Below are 15,442 nucleotides of genomic sequence, written 5' to 3'. Positions count from 1 at the left end.
AGTTTCGTTCGAGAACGGGAGGAGCGAAGTTGCTGCCGAACTCGCTATGGTTGAGTCCGAGTAATCCTCGGCTTCCCGTCCTACTCTCGATCTGAAACAATTTTCTTTGGTATTTGGAGATTCTCCATCTCAATTCGAGGTAGGTGAAGGTTCTCGGCCACATGAGGGTTCTCCAGAGGTGTAGGAACGCTCTTTTTTTTTTTTAAGAATTGTTTTGTTGAGTCCATGAGGATTATTCCGTTTGACGGAAATATTTTGTTCAATTAGTGTGACTGAACACAACCATGTACATGCTCTGGCATATGATGATTATTTTAAACAAAAACGTTTGGACATGATTCTAGGTTTGCAAGTCCTAGCCCGCCAAAGAGGTTTTATGAATTGTGAGAGATGAGCTGATCAGGCTCACTTGCCTTTTTTAAAGAAAAAATCTTAATAAGTATTTTTCCTCGGTCTCTCGAAGGCGAGGATGGAGCTCGGCTTAAGTTTTTTTTTTTATATCGAGGGATAAGATTTATAATTCATGAGAATTTTGTCATAAATATGACCAGGCAATGGTTTTGATCGTTGCCCATGATGGCTTCGGAATCGCTGGGCCGCGTTTTAATTGGATCTGAAGCCTGCTCTAACAGGCCAGCAATATATAATTATTTTTAGAAATCTGAACCTCTTTCTCCTTCAAAAGGAATTCCGAAAGATCACCATAGTTCACTATAAGAAAAAACTTGAAAAATGTCGCTGTCTTCTTTCAGATCAAGCTCAAGTATAACAACTTCAGGTGGGAACCCACTGTTTGAGTCTGAAGACGGATTCTCTCCAAAGGGAGTTATTCACCCAACGTTTTTTCATTTCCGAACAGGGAAGAAAAGGGTTAAATGTTATGACTTCTTGGAAAAGGTTCCTTTTCTAACTCTTAGTCTTCTCAGAAAACTATAACTTCCTTTCTTTTGGTCATTTGACAAAATGTTTGTTCAAACAGATTGTCGGGAGACACAAAGCTTAATGTGATAAGAGACAAAGAATCGGAAGGAGGCGCCGTGCTCTTGATGAGCGCATAAAGAGGATGGAAAGAGAGATCCTTCGCCTGGAATCTGAACCGCACGAATGGGAGAGGAATGGTCTAGACATTGTGGCCATAATGCCTACTTGTCTCCGAAGATTCCTCCGCATGCTGGATAGATTTCATCGTTTATCCTTGGCGACCAGCGATGGGTCCTCTTTTGTTTCATGTTCCTCAGAGTTTTGGAGACTTCCGATGTTAAGAACTGAAGAAAAAGAGGAACCGAAGATGAAAATTGTTGATCACTTCCCCGGCCCTTTTGATTTATCTTCTGACGAGGGACTATCCTCAGAAAGCTGTTCGGGATCTTCCACCTCGCTGGAGTCAATATCGGGCGAACACTTTTAATCGAACACTTTCCGTTTTATGTTTGTAAAATGTCACTGGACTTGAAACCCAACAACATTAATTATATTCCTCCTTTTGCTTTAAATTTGCCGATTTATTCAAATCTCATTTAATGCGTTTAATCTAGGGAATATAATTAGCAATTAACTCGATTACATTTTCCATGAAAGTCGTAATTTTAGATTTGGGAAATCGTCAATTAATCCTCTTAAATGCAATCGAATAAATTTTTGAGTATAAAGTGGGTGTAGTTTATCATTGAATTTCAACAACAATTCTACAAAAATGTCTAAAGAGGGAACTTCTTCAGAGAAAACTTCTGACTCATCCAGATTGATAAGTGACGATCTTCCGGGAGCACCAGACATCGAGCTTACAAAAACGGGAAGAACTGGCGAACCGGAAGGGTCACGAATATTGAGGAAGGGAACCAGCATTCAGGTTCCGATCGTATTAATCGAGAGATTGTCAGCCCAAGATCGTGTTAAGGCCGAGGAGTTTATCACCAAGGTATTTTTCATCCTAGTGATTTAACTTCTTTTTGTTATTACTCAACGTAGCGTTTTATTTTCTTCAGCTTATCACTCGGCATGACGAGCTCGAGGACGAGAAAAAGGAGATTAGGAAGAAGAGAAGGGAACTAGGGAAGTGTTGCCTTGACATTGCTCGCGAGCTTCATTGCCTCGAAGCCCATCCTTCCGATTGGATCAAACTGGGACTTCAAGAGTACGGAAACATGCCAGGTTGCATTATGAGCATCGTTGACTTCGCTGGTCAAGGAGCGGATTTGATAAGGGCCTTCCCAGTTAATACCGAGTTTTCCAGCTCCTTCTTCTTTTGTGTTATCGAACACTCGCCTTAAAACAAAGTCTCCTACATTTAAAGGTCTGTTTTTCAACTTTGAGTTATAGTATCGAGCGGTCAACTGTTGATAATTCTGAAGTCGAATAAGGGATTGGTCTCTCCTTTCATCGATTGTATCGAGAACGTCTTCTAATAATTTAGAATTCGATTCCTCGTTAAGTGGAGCTTCGCTTTGGCGCAAACCTGGAACATTCAGCTCGGCTGGGACTACGGCTTCCATCCCATAAACTAATGAGAATGGAATTTCACCCGTTGCTCGCCTTGGGGTTGTTCGATAAGCCTACAACACAGGTTGCAGCTCGTCATACCATCCACCTTTTTGGGCACTCAAGCGTTTTTTAAGATTGCTGAGAATGGTTTTATTGGAGGCTTCCGCTTGTCCATTTCCTTGAGGATACCTCGGCATTGAGTAGCTAAGTTTTATTCCCCAAGCGGAACAAAAATCTTCAAAATCATTTGAAATGAATTGAGGACCATTGTCCGTTACTATTTCGTAAGGAACTCCATAGCGACAAATAATGTGTTTCCACAAGAATGTCTTTACTACGGAATCTTGTATGCTTATATAAGCTTCAGCTTCAATCCATTTGGAAAAATAGTCCGTTAGAACTAATAAGTATTGGACGCCTTGTGTTGAACGATGCATCGGACCGATTATATCCATTGACCACCTCATGAAAGGGTATGGAGCGGATATATGTGATAGAATTTCAGATGGCTGGTGAATAAGAGGAGCGTGCATCTGACACTTTTTACACCGTTTGGCGTAATCAATGCAGTCTGAAATCATAGTTGGCCAGAAATATCCTAACCGTTTGATTTTGAAAGCCATTGCTCGTCCCGAAGAATGACTACCACAAAGCCCTTCGTGGACCTCGCTTGTCACTATTTCAACTTCGGGTCCGAAAATACATAAAAGATAAGGATCACTGACGCCTCGCTTGTACAATGATTCTTTAATTATACAATACTTAGCGCTGATGATTTTTAATTTGCGAGCTTACCATTTGTTAGATGGTAGTTCTCCATTAAGAATGAAATTTTTTATGGGTACCCTCCAGTCAGCCCCCCAATCATTAGCGGAAGTATTATCCTTGAGTATAAACTTCCTTGGTTCGGGTTCGGAAGGAATATCAGGATCTTCGATTGTCTCCTGAACCTCTACATCACCTGGAAGTGACTGTTCGGTTCGAGACGGTTCCTTAATGGGAACCTCTTGATCCTTTAACTTTCTTTTTGACTGTCTTTTAGGAAGTTCCAATGGTGGAGTAAGTTTGTCATCTTGAGACTTTATCTGTGATCTGGTGATGACAAGTGAACTATTTCCGGAGTTTTGTTTTGGAGTTTCGATGTATTCGGCCTCCGAAATGTTATCGTTTTCTGTTTCTTCAACTGAAATACTTCACGAAGAAATACATTCAACTGGGATAACTCGTTTGAGTTCAGGATCTAAGGTAGAAGCTAGGGCCGCTAAAGCGTCTGCCGAAGTGTTTTCTCCTCTAGGTATTCGAACTAATTCGAAATCTTTTAATTTTCCGGCTAATTTTTTGACAGCCGAAAGATAAGCTTCCATTCGAGGAGTCTTAGCTTCGTAATCTCCAGCAAACTGGTTTACAACTAGCTGAGAATCACAACAAACTATTATTTTTTCTGCTCTAATCGCAAGAGCAAACCGAAGTCATGCTAAAAGAGCTTCGTATTCTGCTTCATTGTTCGAAGCTGGAAACATTAATCGAAATGATTGCTCGATTATTTCCTTTGTCAGAGTTTAGAGCCTAATGCCGATTCCGGATCCTTGTTTAGAAGAAGATCCATCTACATGTAATTTCCATGTAGAGTCTGTCTCAATAGAGATTCCATCATCTAGTGGCAGTTCGGTTAGAAAATCAGCCAGAACTTGTGCTTTTGCGCTAGTTCGACTTTTGTATTCTATATCGTACTCACTGAGTTCGATTGCCCATTTCGCTAACCTACCGGACTGACTTGGCCCGTGAAGAATTGAGCAAAGCGGATGGGAAGTTAGTACTTCTATAGGATGAGATTGGAAATAAGGCCTGAGCTTCCTAGCGGATACGACCACTGCTAAAGCTAATTTCTCCATCATGGTATATCTCGTTTCTGGACTAGTTAGAGATTTACTTATGTAGAAAATCGGCTTTTGCTCACCTTAGTCCTCTCGAACTAAAACCCCACTTACAGAATGATTAGAAACTGAGATGTAAAGGTAAAGTTTTTCATCCGATTCAGGTTTTGAGAGAACCGGCGGTGTTGTCAAATAAGTTTTGAGTTGATCGAAAGCCGCTTGGCATTGATCATCCCACCAAAATTTTTTGTTTCCTTTTAAAATCTGATAAAAAGGGAGACATTTATCGGTAGACTTCGATATGAAACGATTTAATGCAGCAATTCTGCCTGTCAATCGTTGGACTTCCTTAATGTTTCTTGGCGAAGGCATAGTAAGGAAAGCGTTAATCTGATTAGGATTTGCTTCTATTCCTCTTTCCGTGACTATATAGCCTAGGAATTCTCCGGAAGGCACACCAAAAGAACATTTGGCAGGATTTAATTTCATTCCGAAATCATTCAGAATTTTGAAACACTGCTCAAGATGAGTGATGTGCTCAGATTTCTTAAGAGATTTCACGAGCATATCATCAATATAAACTTCCATCGTTTTGCCCAAATGTTCTGAAAACATTTTGTTAACTAAACGTTGGTATGTTGCACCGGCATTTTTTAGACCAAATGACATAACTTTGTAACAGTAGATTCCTCTGTCTGTTATGAAGGAAGTTTTTTCTTCGTCTTCAGGATTCATCATGATCTGATTATATCCAGAAAATGCATCCATGAATGTCAAGAGTTCGTTTCTGGCTGTTGACTCAACGAGCCGATCGATATGTGGAAGAGGAAAACTATCTTTTGGGCAAGCTTTGTTAATGTCGGTGAAATCGACACATACTCTCCACTTTCCGTTTTTCTTTTTGACTACCACGGGCTTTGCTAACCAGTCCGGGTATTTCACTTCTCTGATGGAACCAATTTTCAAAAGCTTATCAACTTCGTCATTGACCGCTTGAGCTCGGTCTGGACCAAGTTTTCTTCGTTTTTTGCTTTATTGGTTTAAAACTGGATCGACGTTTAAATCATGGGTAATGATACTTTTGTCGATTCCAGGCATATCTTTCGCCGACCAGGCAAAAGTATGTTTATTTTCTTTCAGAAATGTTACCAACTGATATTTGATTTCTGAATCTAAATTAGTACCGATTTTTACTTTTCGATTTGGGAATTCGGAATCAATTTCAATTTCTGTGGTAACTTCACTCTAATTAAGACCACAACGGTTTGAATTGCTGCTGATTTCTTGTACCTTTTGATTGATCTTATCGAATCTCGGCATAATTTGGATCCTCCCATTATAATATCGATCATTTTCTTAGGAGTGTTTGTAGTTCCGGGCCCATTGGGCTTATGTTTCTTTTCAGGAGGATTGGACGCTTCGAAATATTCTTTTTCTTTATGATAAGATTCCACAAACTCCTCGATATTGAAATTAGCGAGCTCTCCAGCCGCCCATAGTTCGGTGAGGTGCTTTTTGAGTACGCTGCAATCTTTGGTGGAATGCCCATTTACTCTATGAATATCGCAATAGGCACTCTCATCTCTAACCCAGTTATTAGAAGAATTGTATCTTCCTTTGTTTGGGGAGGGTTTTCCTACGGCATTAGTAGCAGGATTAACTCCGAACCATTTTTGATCTTTTGGTTCGAATTTTTTAGTTGGATTTCCAACGACCAATTTTGCTGGCCGATGCTTTTTAGCGAGGCTAAGCTTTTCTTCTTCTTCCTCCATCCAATTAGTAGCTCTGAATAAAGCATCTTGGATAGTGCTCGGACGATTGACGATGATTTCTTCCCGAAATCGGGATTCATGCCAAAGTCCGTTCCTTAAAGCAGAAAGGGCAGCAGCGTGCGACACCCCAGGAATTTTGGCTATCACTTCTTTGAATTTAGCGATATATTTGCGAAGTGGTTCGTTCTGACCTTGGGTTAAATTCCATAGATCTGCATCAAAGGTTGCCTTTTCCATGAACATGTAATACTGTTTTAGGAATGCGGAGGACAATTCCTTAAAACTATCAATAGATTCAGGCTCCAACTAAGTGAACCATAATAAAGCCGATCCGGATAGATTCTCAGAGAATAGTTTGCAATATCCGTCATCTTCCTCGTCTGGTTCTAGATCAATTCTGCCAGCAGCGATCTGAAAAGCAGCGAGGTAATTTTTAGGATCACTTTTACCATCGTAAGTTGGTAATTTGACCTTTCGAGAATCTTTGCTCTGAAGGTTCGAGATTCTCGAATTGAAGGGTGTTCGTCGAGTTTCTTCGATTACTCGATCGATCTCAGGTGCCGAACTGGTCGCCTGATGAAACTTCGACTTCATCTCATCAAGCTCTTGACAAACTTTGACGAAATCATCGGAAAGGATGACATCAGGTTCTTCCATAAGGAGTCCTTCGTCAATAGCAGGATTGCCCTGATTTTGGGGATTTTCATCCCCGGTTGGATTGGACCGATCTCCTACGGTTGTCTGTTTGCTAGTACTAGCAGGACGGCCTGTAGGAGGAGTTTGAGTGCTCCCGGATCTGTTTTGTGTGGGAGTCTGGAATAGCCTGCGCTGATACGCTGTTGTTCGCGCTGAGGACAAATTATCTAAACGGCTTGAAACAACGTTCTGCGCGTTTGACAAATTTGTTTGAGTGGTTTGAACACTCGTTAGAGTTTGCTCGATTGAGTTTAACCTTGTGGAAGTCGAAACTAACACAATCGAGATTTGTCTAGGGTTTTAATTTAGGGATACGATTTGCGAGAATTCTCAAAGAACGACAGAATCAATTGATACCAAAGATGGTGTTCTTGATTTTATTAAGAAAAAGATGACTTTGATCGTACAAGAGTTTGATCGTAAAAGAAAAAAGATGTTTGTGCTGTGAGGGCTTTGCGTAGTGTAAATTCTAGAGCGATATTGCCTCCCTTCTGCGAGAGCCTTGAGTCTCTTTATATAGGGGTGATGAACCGCCTCTCCAGCGATATTCTCGGAAGATTTCCATTTATCTTGAAGTCGGCTTAGAATATCGCGGATTAGGATAGTTTCCTTATTCTTCGGAGTCTTTTGGAAGATTTCCTGATTTGAGTTGATCCTTTGTGATTCTTCCTTATCATTTCCGATTTTATCGGAAATGATCCTTCTTTTTTGGAAATGATAATGTGCTTGGAAATGATACCTTTAAAGAAGAATATTTACTAAGTCTTTGCTTCGGGCGATGAAGACTTCGCCTCGGGGAGCTTGTGCAACCGGCTCGGGTACACAGGAAGGACTGGCTTGGGCACTCTAGGATGGCTTCTTCGGGTGTCCCCGAGGCGATGGGCTCAGATACTCCCGAGGCGACCAGGCTCGGGTACCCCCGAGGCAATTGGGCTCGGGTGCTTCTGATGTCTTGTTCAGGATATCCCCGAGGCGATGGGCTCGGGTACCCCGAGGCAATTGGGCTCGGGTACAGGAAGGACTGGGATGGCTTATTTAGGTGTCCCCGAGGCGATGGGCTCAGAAACTCCCGAGGCGAAGGGCTCGGGTGCTTGAGACGTAACGTTCAAACATCCCCGAGGCGAAGGGCTCGGGTGCTTGAAACGTCTAGTTTCGAGTATCCCCGAGGCGAAGGGCTCGGGTACTCGAGACTACTTGTTAAAGGTATTCCCGAGGCGAAGGGCTCGGGTATACTAGATCGATTAGATGGATATCCCGAGGTGAATGATGCGATACCCCGAGGCGATCGCCGAAAGATTCCCGAAGTATTCTAAGTCTGGCTTGGCGCTAAAGGATGGAATCCGACCCCAACAGTTAGCCCCCCAGCTCGTTAGTTTGGAGAACCGAGCGTGACGAGCTGTGACAATTAGGCCGAGCCGTTTACTTTGAATAGTTCGGTCCCTTTAGCGATTTGAATTACTCTGTCGTTTCATCTTCTCTTGGCGTGTGACGGTTGGGATTCCTTCTCGAGAAGTGGAAAGGTCCTTTCGCTGATTCCCGAGATTGGTGCGGATGCGAAGTATCTTATTTGATTTGTGTGTGCCCGACGCGCCTTAGACGCGGACGCGATGTTTTTATTTGGTTCGTACCCGACGCGCCTTAAGTCCCTATAAATGTTAAGTCTCGGACTCATTCTCTCATTTCGCAACTGCAAAGGAAATTTTTCGAGGTTCGTTCTCTTCTTTCTCTGATCTTGAGTTTTTTGCATTTTCTCTACTTTTCCGTTATACTTCCGTCGTAGCGCCGCCGTCATTAGATCTAGGTTGATTTCTCCGATCTGTCAGGCTTTGTTCCTCCAATAAACTTCTCCAATCTCCCGAGCTAGAAAATGTCTCTATCTGATTCCAGCGATTCGCCCCGAGGTGACACTCTTCTCCCCGCCTACAAGAGAGATGGTCTGGAGTTCCTCGAGCGACCCCGAGGTGGATATCACGGACAACCAGATCGTGTTGTACCGTGGTAGTGATGCCGAGTCGGCTTCACGGGAAGAAGACCCGAGCCGTTTCGTTGCTCGGGAAGATACGGTTGCAGATGTGGCTCGGGATCAGGATTTGCCTGATGATCCCGAGGCGACTTTAAGCAGGAGGAAAGTCCATCCACCGGCAGCTGATGAAGCTGGGGTTTCATGCTGGCGAAATGCCCCCGAGGCGCCTCTACTCCCTGTTAAGGCCGAGGAGATTCACTATGATTCTGACGAGGCGGCTAGGTTGCTCCAAGCTAAAATCCAAGCAGCCAAGAGTCAACAGAAGAGGAAACGAGCCAAAAAAGCTAGGAAACCTGATCCTCCGGGTTCCACTTTATGCACGGAGGATTCGCTTCGGGATCTCAAGGCTCGATTTGGTTTTAGTGAGGGGATTGAACTAAGACTTCCAACTTCGAATGAGCGAGCGGATGATCCACCCGAGGGGTTTTTCACCCTTTACGAGGGGTTCTTCTACCATTGCTACCTATGGGTTCCGATTCCGAGGCCTGTGTTGGCGTTTCTATGGTCGTACAAGATCGCTCTGTCTCAGATCACAACCCGAGGCTTGCGCCATCTCATAGGGATTCTAGTCCGGAGTATTGAGACGGTCAACCTTGTCGGCCTTAGCCACTTAAGGAATCTCCTAGAGATTCGGCGCATACCTGGCCCCGTCGAGAGATTTTACATATCCCCGAGGCTAAATAGAAGGGTTATCGGTGGTTTCCCGAGCAAGGACGAGAAGTACACTGACCATTTTTTCTACGTAGCCTTGAATGAGTATAGTGTCCACGAGGACTACTTAGGGAAAGTTGTTGGAAAGTGGAGAACGATTGGTACTATGCCCGAAGCCATACTTGCTGTTTTGTTTTGCTTTGAACTTCACTAAATGTTTTCTTGTTTTCGCAGATCGGAATCCGTCATTTCTCGAAGACGTCCCCGAAGGCTTTTTAGATCTGCACGACGAACTGATAGCTCGGAAGTGCGATTGGACGAAACATTTCTCCCAAGAAAGAATTGAGAGAGCCCTGCGTCAACTGCACGGAGCTCCATGTCAATCCTCTTCCGAATCGTCCGATCATCGCCTAGATCATCTTATTGAGATGCAAGGCGCCGCGCAGTCTCTGCGAGCCAGGAAAGCTGCCGAAAAGAAGGCGGCTAAGGAAAAAGCTGTTTTGGAGGCGAACTTCAGACCTCCTACTCCTCCCGAGGCCAGTCTTGAAGTCGTCGGTGTCGAGGCGGCCAATGAAGCTCGGGATATGGTTTCGATCGTGCCCGAGGCGGCCGGGCATATCTCTCCTCCGACCGATGTCCCCGAGGTGGTAGGGACCTCGGCTATTGTCGCCCTTTGTGCCGAGGCGAAAGCTAAGGCGAAGGTCAAGAGGCCCCGAGGTGATAGCTCGGGAGGTCGTAAGAAAGAGAAGAGGAGTCGCAACGAGGCTCCTATCTACAAGGATAAGACGGCATCTGCTAATCTTATCGCTTCTTGCTCGGGTCCGACCCTAGCTGCGCCCGAGGCCTTGCTGGAGGCTGAAAATTACCGCGAAACTGCTGCGGGATTCCTGAAGGTATTGGTTTATCTCCGAAGCATCCTAAGCCTTTTAAAATTCTTAGCACTAACTTTAGTTTTTGTGTTCCAGGCTTTCCATTCGATGAACCGCATGGTTCGAGCCTACGACTCTTCAAACCGTAGATACGAGACTTCCCGAGCCGAGGCGGAGGTCAGAATTGCTGGGGCCGATGCCAAGATAATCGAGGCGGATGCCAAGAATGCCGAGGCAGAGGCCAAGATTGCCGAGGCGGCGACTAAGGTTGCCGAGGCAGATGAGGCCAGGCGGGAAGCCGAAGCGTTGGCTAAGGCAGAGAAGGTCGAGCGATTGAAGGCGGCTGAGGACGGTCTTCGCCTCCGTCGGAAGATGGAAGCCGAAATCGAACGCTTGAACCGACTATTCACCGAGGAGAAGTCGCTTCGGGAGAAGGAAGTGCGTCGGGAGAGGAAAACGGCTAGGAAGGAGTTTGCCAAGAAGGTCGAGGCGATAGAGGCGAAGATGGATCTGTATGGGAAGGCGTCTGAGCGCTACATGTTCCTAGTCCAGGCCAGAGCTAACGCTGAATTGATTGCCGACCTTGAAGGCGGCAAAAATGTCGAAGATGAAAAGCAGGAAGTTCTCCAGTGGAAAGCTGAGTATGGAGATGCTGAGGAGGAGTTTGTGCGGATCGGAACCGAGCTGCGAGAGGATCTGAGGCTTCCTCCGGCTTCCCCGGATTCTGTTGAAGATAATTTCGGAAACAGGTCAATCGAAGGGGTTGCCGCGGGAATTGGTATTAGGGATCAGGCCGGCACGAATCTGAGCTCCGAAGTCGCACATGTTCCGGAGGAGCGGGATGAGTAGATCCGTGGCGCATTCCTTCTTTTAATTCTGGATTTTTGTAAGACTTGATGCCTGGACGGCTTTATCCACTATTGATAATGAATATATTTTGTTCTCGATAAATTTCTAGTCTCAGAGTTTAACTTTTCGAACCACTTTTCGAACCAAGCAAATCGTGTACCAGTGTTAAGTAAACCGGGTTTTGGTAAGTAGGACTAATCTTTGTCGGTTGCGACCCGAGCTGATATAGTCGATGCCAGTGCTTAGAAGCGAACTGGGGTACCAGTGTAGAAGTGAACTGGGTTTTCTGAAGACAACTTCTTTATGGCAGGATATCTCCTTCCGAATTGTCTTGGATGCTTATATAGCGCGCTGTAACCGTAGAGGTGTAGATGAATTTAATTCGTGGGCGTGGCCATCGCCCAAACGAACCGAACGGAGTTTAGACCGTGTTGATTTCCCGAGGCGAGTTTCGGGGTAAAGACCGAGGTGGATTTGATCGGATAAAAACCCGAAGTGTATACTTAGAAATATAGTTTGATAAAATTTGAATAGGAGTATAGGAAACGTATAATTGATAAAGTTTGAGTGGGAGTATGGATATACGGATCCACTCCCCCCCTTTTTTAATTAGGGGGGGTAGCTGAACTCGTCCGAGGACGAGCTGCCTACGTACCCTTTTCAGGGATCAAGCCACCCCGTAGTTCGAGTACATGCGTACCTTAGGTTTTTAGCGGTAGTATTTCCTTAGATGCATTGCGTTCCAGGATCTAGGTACCGCTTTGCCGTTCATGTTGATGAGTTCGTAGACGCCGGGACGGATTACCTTTGCGATCGTATAAGGTCCCTCCCAATTCGCGCCGAGTTTGCCTGCGTTCTGCTCGGCGGTATTCTGAAAAACTTTGCGCAGTACGAGATCTCCTTCGTGGAAACGGCGATATTTAACGTGAGAGTTGTAGTACCGAGCTGTTGCATTCTGATAGTTCTGCATTCGGACCAAAGCCGAATCTCTTCTTTCGTCAATTAAGTCCAGCTCGTCCAGCATCATCTGAGTGTTGGAATTCTCCTGCTCGGGGAGAAAACGTTTTCTCAGTCCCGGGATCTCGGCTTCGGTGGGAATCACACACTCCGTGCCGTAGACAAGGGCGAAAGGCGTTTCTCCCGTGGCTCGCCGTGGCGTGGTTCTGTGTGACCAGAGTACTCCTTCCAATTCGTCGGCCCAGCGGCCTTTCTTTGCGTCGAGGCGCTTTTTTATTCCGTCGAGAATCGTCTTGTTTGCCGCTTCGGCCTGTCCGTTCCCCTGAGGATACCGGGGCGTAGACTTGCTGAGGCGAATTCCCCATTTCTTGCAGAATCCTTCGAACCGAGCCGAAATAAACTGCGATCCGTTGTCTGTAACGATCTCATAAGGTATCCCGTGGCGGCATATGATGTTCTTCTAGACGAAGTTTTCGACCTGCGCGTCTTTGATGCTGGCGTAGGAGTCCGCCTCGATCCATTTGGAGAAGTAGTCTGTTAGTACGAGGACGAGTTTCTTCTGTTTGGAGTTGTGTAGAGGTCCGATGATGTCCATGGACCATCGCATGAACGGATAAGGCGAAGTGATGGAAGAGAGGAGCTCAGCGGGTTGATGAATGGTTGGTGCGTGCCTCTGGCATTTATCACACCGTTGAGAAAATTTCTCGCAGTCTTTGACCATCGTCGGCCAAAAATATCCGTGGCGTTTGATCTTTATGGCCAGAGCTCTTCCGCCAGAATGGTTTCCACAAGATCCACCGTGAATTTCTTCCATGACTCTCCGAGCTTCGTTTCCTTCGACACAGATAAGGAGAGGACCAGAAAATCGCCATTTAAAGAGTTCTTCGTCGATCAAAGTATATCGAGCCGCTTTGGCCTTAAGTTTCCGAGCTGCCCATTTTTCGGTAGGAACTTCTCCGTCGGCGATGTAGCTTCGGATGGCTCCGATCCATTTGGCGTCGCTTCCGTATTCGGACTCGGTTGCGTCTGTAGTTTGCTGGTCCAGCTGTTCGATGTCCATTTCTTCCGGTTCTTCCGTTTCCCGAGCTGTTAGAACTTGATCTTTGCTATTATCTTCTATGCTCGGCTTTTCGATGAACTCAACCGGTATGATCCTCTTCAGATTTGGGTCGGAGGTTGAAGCTAGAGCTGCTAAGGCATCGGCCGATATGTTCTCACCTCGTGGGATTCTGGTTAACTCAAACTCTCCGAACTGTTTCGCCAAATTTTGCGTGAGAGCAAGATACGCTTCCATTCGTTCGTCGCGAGCCGCGTATTCTCCGTTGAATTGATTTGCCACGAGCTGGGAGTCGCAAAAGGCTCGCAGCTTGTTGATCTTAAGTCCCCGAGCCAGCTTAAGTCCTGCTATCAGTGCTTCGTACTCAGCCACGTTGTTAGTCGCGTCGAAATTTAGCCGAAAGGATTGTTCAAGGATTTCACCCCCTGGTGATGCGAGGCGGATTCCGACGCCAGAACCTTGTTTTGAGGATGAGCCGTCGACGTGGAGGATCCAAACGGCATTGGGTGATTCTTCTCGGGCGTTCTCTGTTGGCAGTTCGATGATGAAATCGGCCAGGACTTGAGATTTCGCGCATGTTTTGTTTCTGTATTCGATGTCATACTCGCTGAGTTCTACTGCCCACTTGGCTAGGCGTCCTGATTGGCTCGGACTGTGCAAGATGGTTCGGAGTGATACGGGCGCCATGACGACAATCGAGTGAGACTGGAAATATGGCCGTAGCTTCCGAGCTGACATTACTACGGCGAGGGCGAGCTTTTCAGTTTGCGGGTAGCGTGTTTCCGCGTCGGTGAAAGTTTGCGAGACGTAAAATATCGGCTTCTGCTCCCCTCTATCTTCCCTGACTATGACTCCACTTATAGCCGTATCAGAGACTGCGATGTACAGGAATAACGGCTCGCCCGGGACTGGTTTCGCTAACACCGGTGGGTTAGCCAAATACTTCTTCAGTTCCTGGAAAGCTTCTTCGCAGCGATCGGTCCATTCGAATTTCTTGTTCCCGCGCAGGGTATCGTAGAAAGCCAGGCATTTGTCAGTGGACCGCGAGATGAATCGGTTCAAGGCCGCGACTCTCCCGGTGAGACGTTGGACTTCGCGCTTGTTCTGTGGTGAGGGCATGTTCAGTAGAGCATCGATTTGCTTCGGGTTTGCTTCGATGCCTCGGTGAGTTACGAGGTACCCCAAGAATTCTCCCGACTTTACAGCGAAACGACATTTTGCCGGATTGAGCTTCATGTTATGCTTGTTGAGCTGGCGAAAACAGTCGCGCAGATGGGCTATGTGATCGCTTTCCTCAAGGGATTTGACTAACATGTCGTCGATATAAACTTCCATCGTCTTCCCGAACTGCTCGGAGAACATCCTGTTGACGAGCCGTTGATACGTCGCGCCAGCATTCTTGAGTCCGAAGGGCATGACTTTGTAACAGTAGATACCTAGGTCTGTGATGAATGCTGTCTTCTCGCGATCGTCGGGGTGCATGAGAATCTGATTGTATCCTGCGAAAGCGTCCATGAATGATAGCAACTTATTTCCCGCGGTTGCTTCCACTAAACGATCGATATGTGGGAGCGGAAAACTGTCTTTAGGGCAAGCTTTGTTCAGATCGGTGAAATCGACGCAAACTCTCCACTTGCCGTTCTTCTTTTTAACCACGACAGGATTTGCTAACCAGTCCGGATACCTTGCTTCAGAGATCGAGCCGATCTTCAGGAGTTTTTCAACTTCGGCGTTCACGGCATCTGCGCGATCCCGGCCCAATTTTCTTCGCTTCTGCTTGATGGGCTTGAAAGATGGATCAACATTCAGCTCGTGGCAGATTATGTCGATGCTCACTCCAGGTAGATCTTCAGCTGACCAGGCGAAGGTGTTGATGTTCTCTTTGAGGAATGAGATGAGCTCGGTCTTGATTTCCTCGCTTAAGTCGCTGCCAATTTCCACGCATCGTTCGGGCCGTTCATCGTCGAGGCCAATGGAGATTACAGGATCCGAGGTAGGCTTCTTCTCCTCGCGCGCCTCCTCGATCTGTAATTGTTATAACTGTTTAGATATAGCCTTCTCTTCATTCCGGCCAAGTTTTGATTTCTTGTGATTGGTTTCAGCCTTCGCTTCGGTGACAGGGTTTCGGAGTTTGTGTGCTGCCATGAAACACATCCGAGAATTTTTCTGACTGCCCCATATTGTTTTCACGCCATTAGGGGTCGGGAATTTGA

General features: G+C 45.9%; 1 protein-coding gene across 1 annotated transcript; it reads left to right on the top strand.

Annotated features, from left to right (window-relative positions):
• The first annotated feature begins 10,081 nt into the window (after positions 1–10,081).
• On the top strand, positions 10,082–11,215 carry LOC110230155 (uncharacterized protein At3g60930, chloroplastic-like). Its single transcript, XM_021032162.1, has 2 exons — positions 10,082–10,390; positions 10,463–11,215. The coding sequence occupies exons 1-2, from the start codon at positions 10,082–10,084 to the stop codon at positions 11,213–11,215; spliced, it is 1,062 nt and encodes a 353-aa protein (XP_020887821.1).
• The last annotated feature ends 4,227 nt before the right edge of the window (positions 11,216–15,442 follow it).

This window comes from Arabidopsis lyrata, assembly GCF_000004255.2.
Source record: "Arabidopsis lyrata subsp. lyrata unplaced genomic scaffold ARALYscaffold_3, whole genome shotgun sequence".
Classification (NCBI taxonomy): Eukaryota; Viridiplantae; Streptophyta; class Magnoliopsida; order Brassicales; family Brassicaceae; genus Arabidopsis; species Arabidopsis lyrata.
This window is presented reverse-complemented; position numbering and strand designations above follow the sequence as displayed.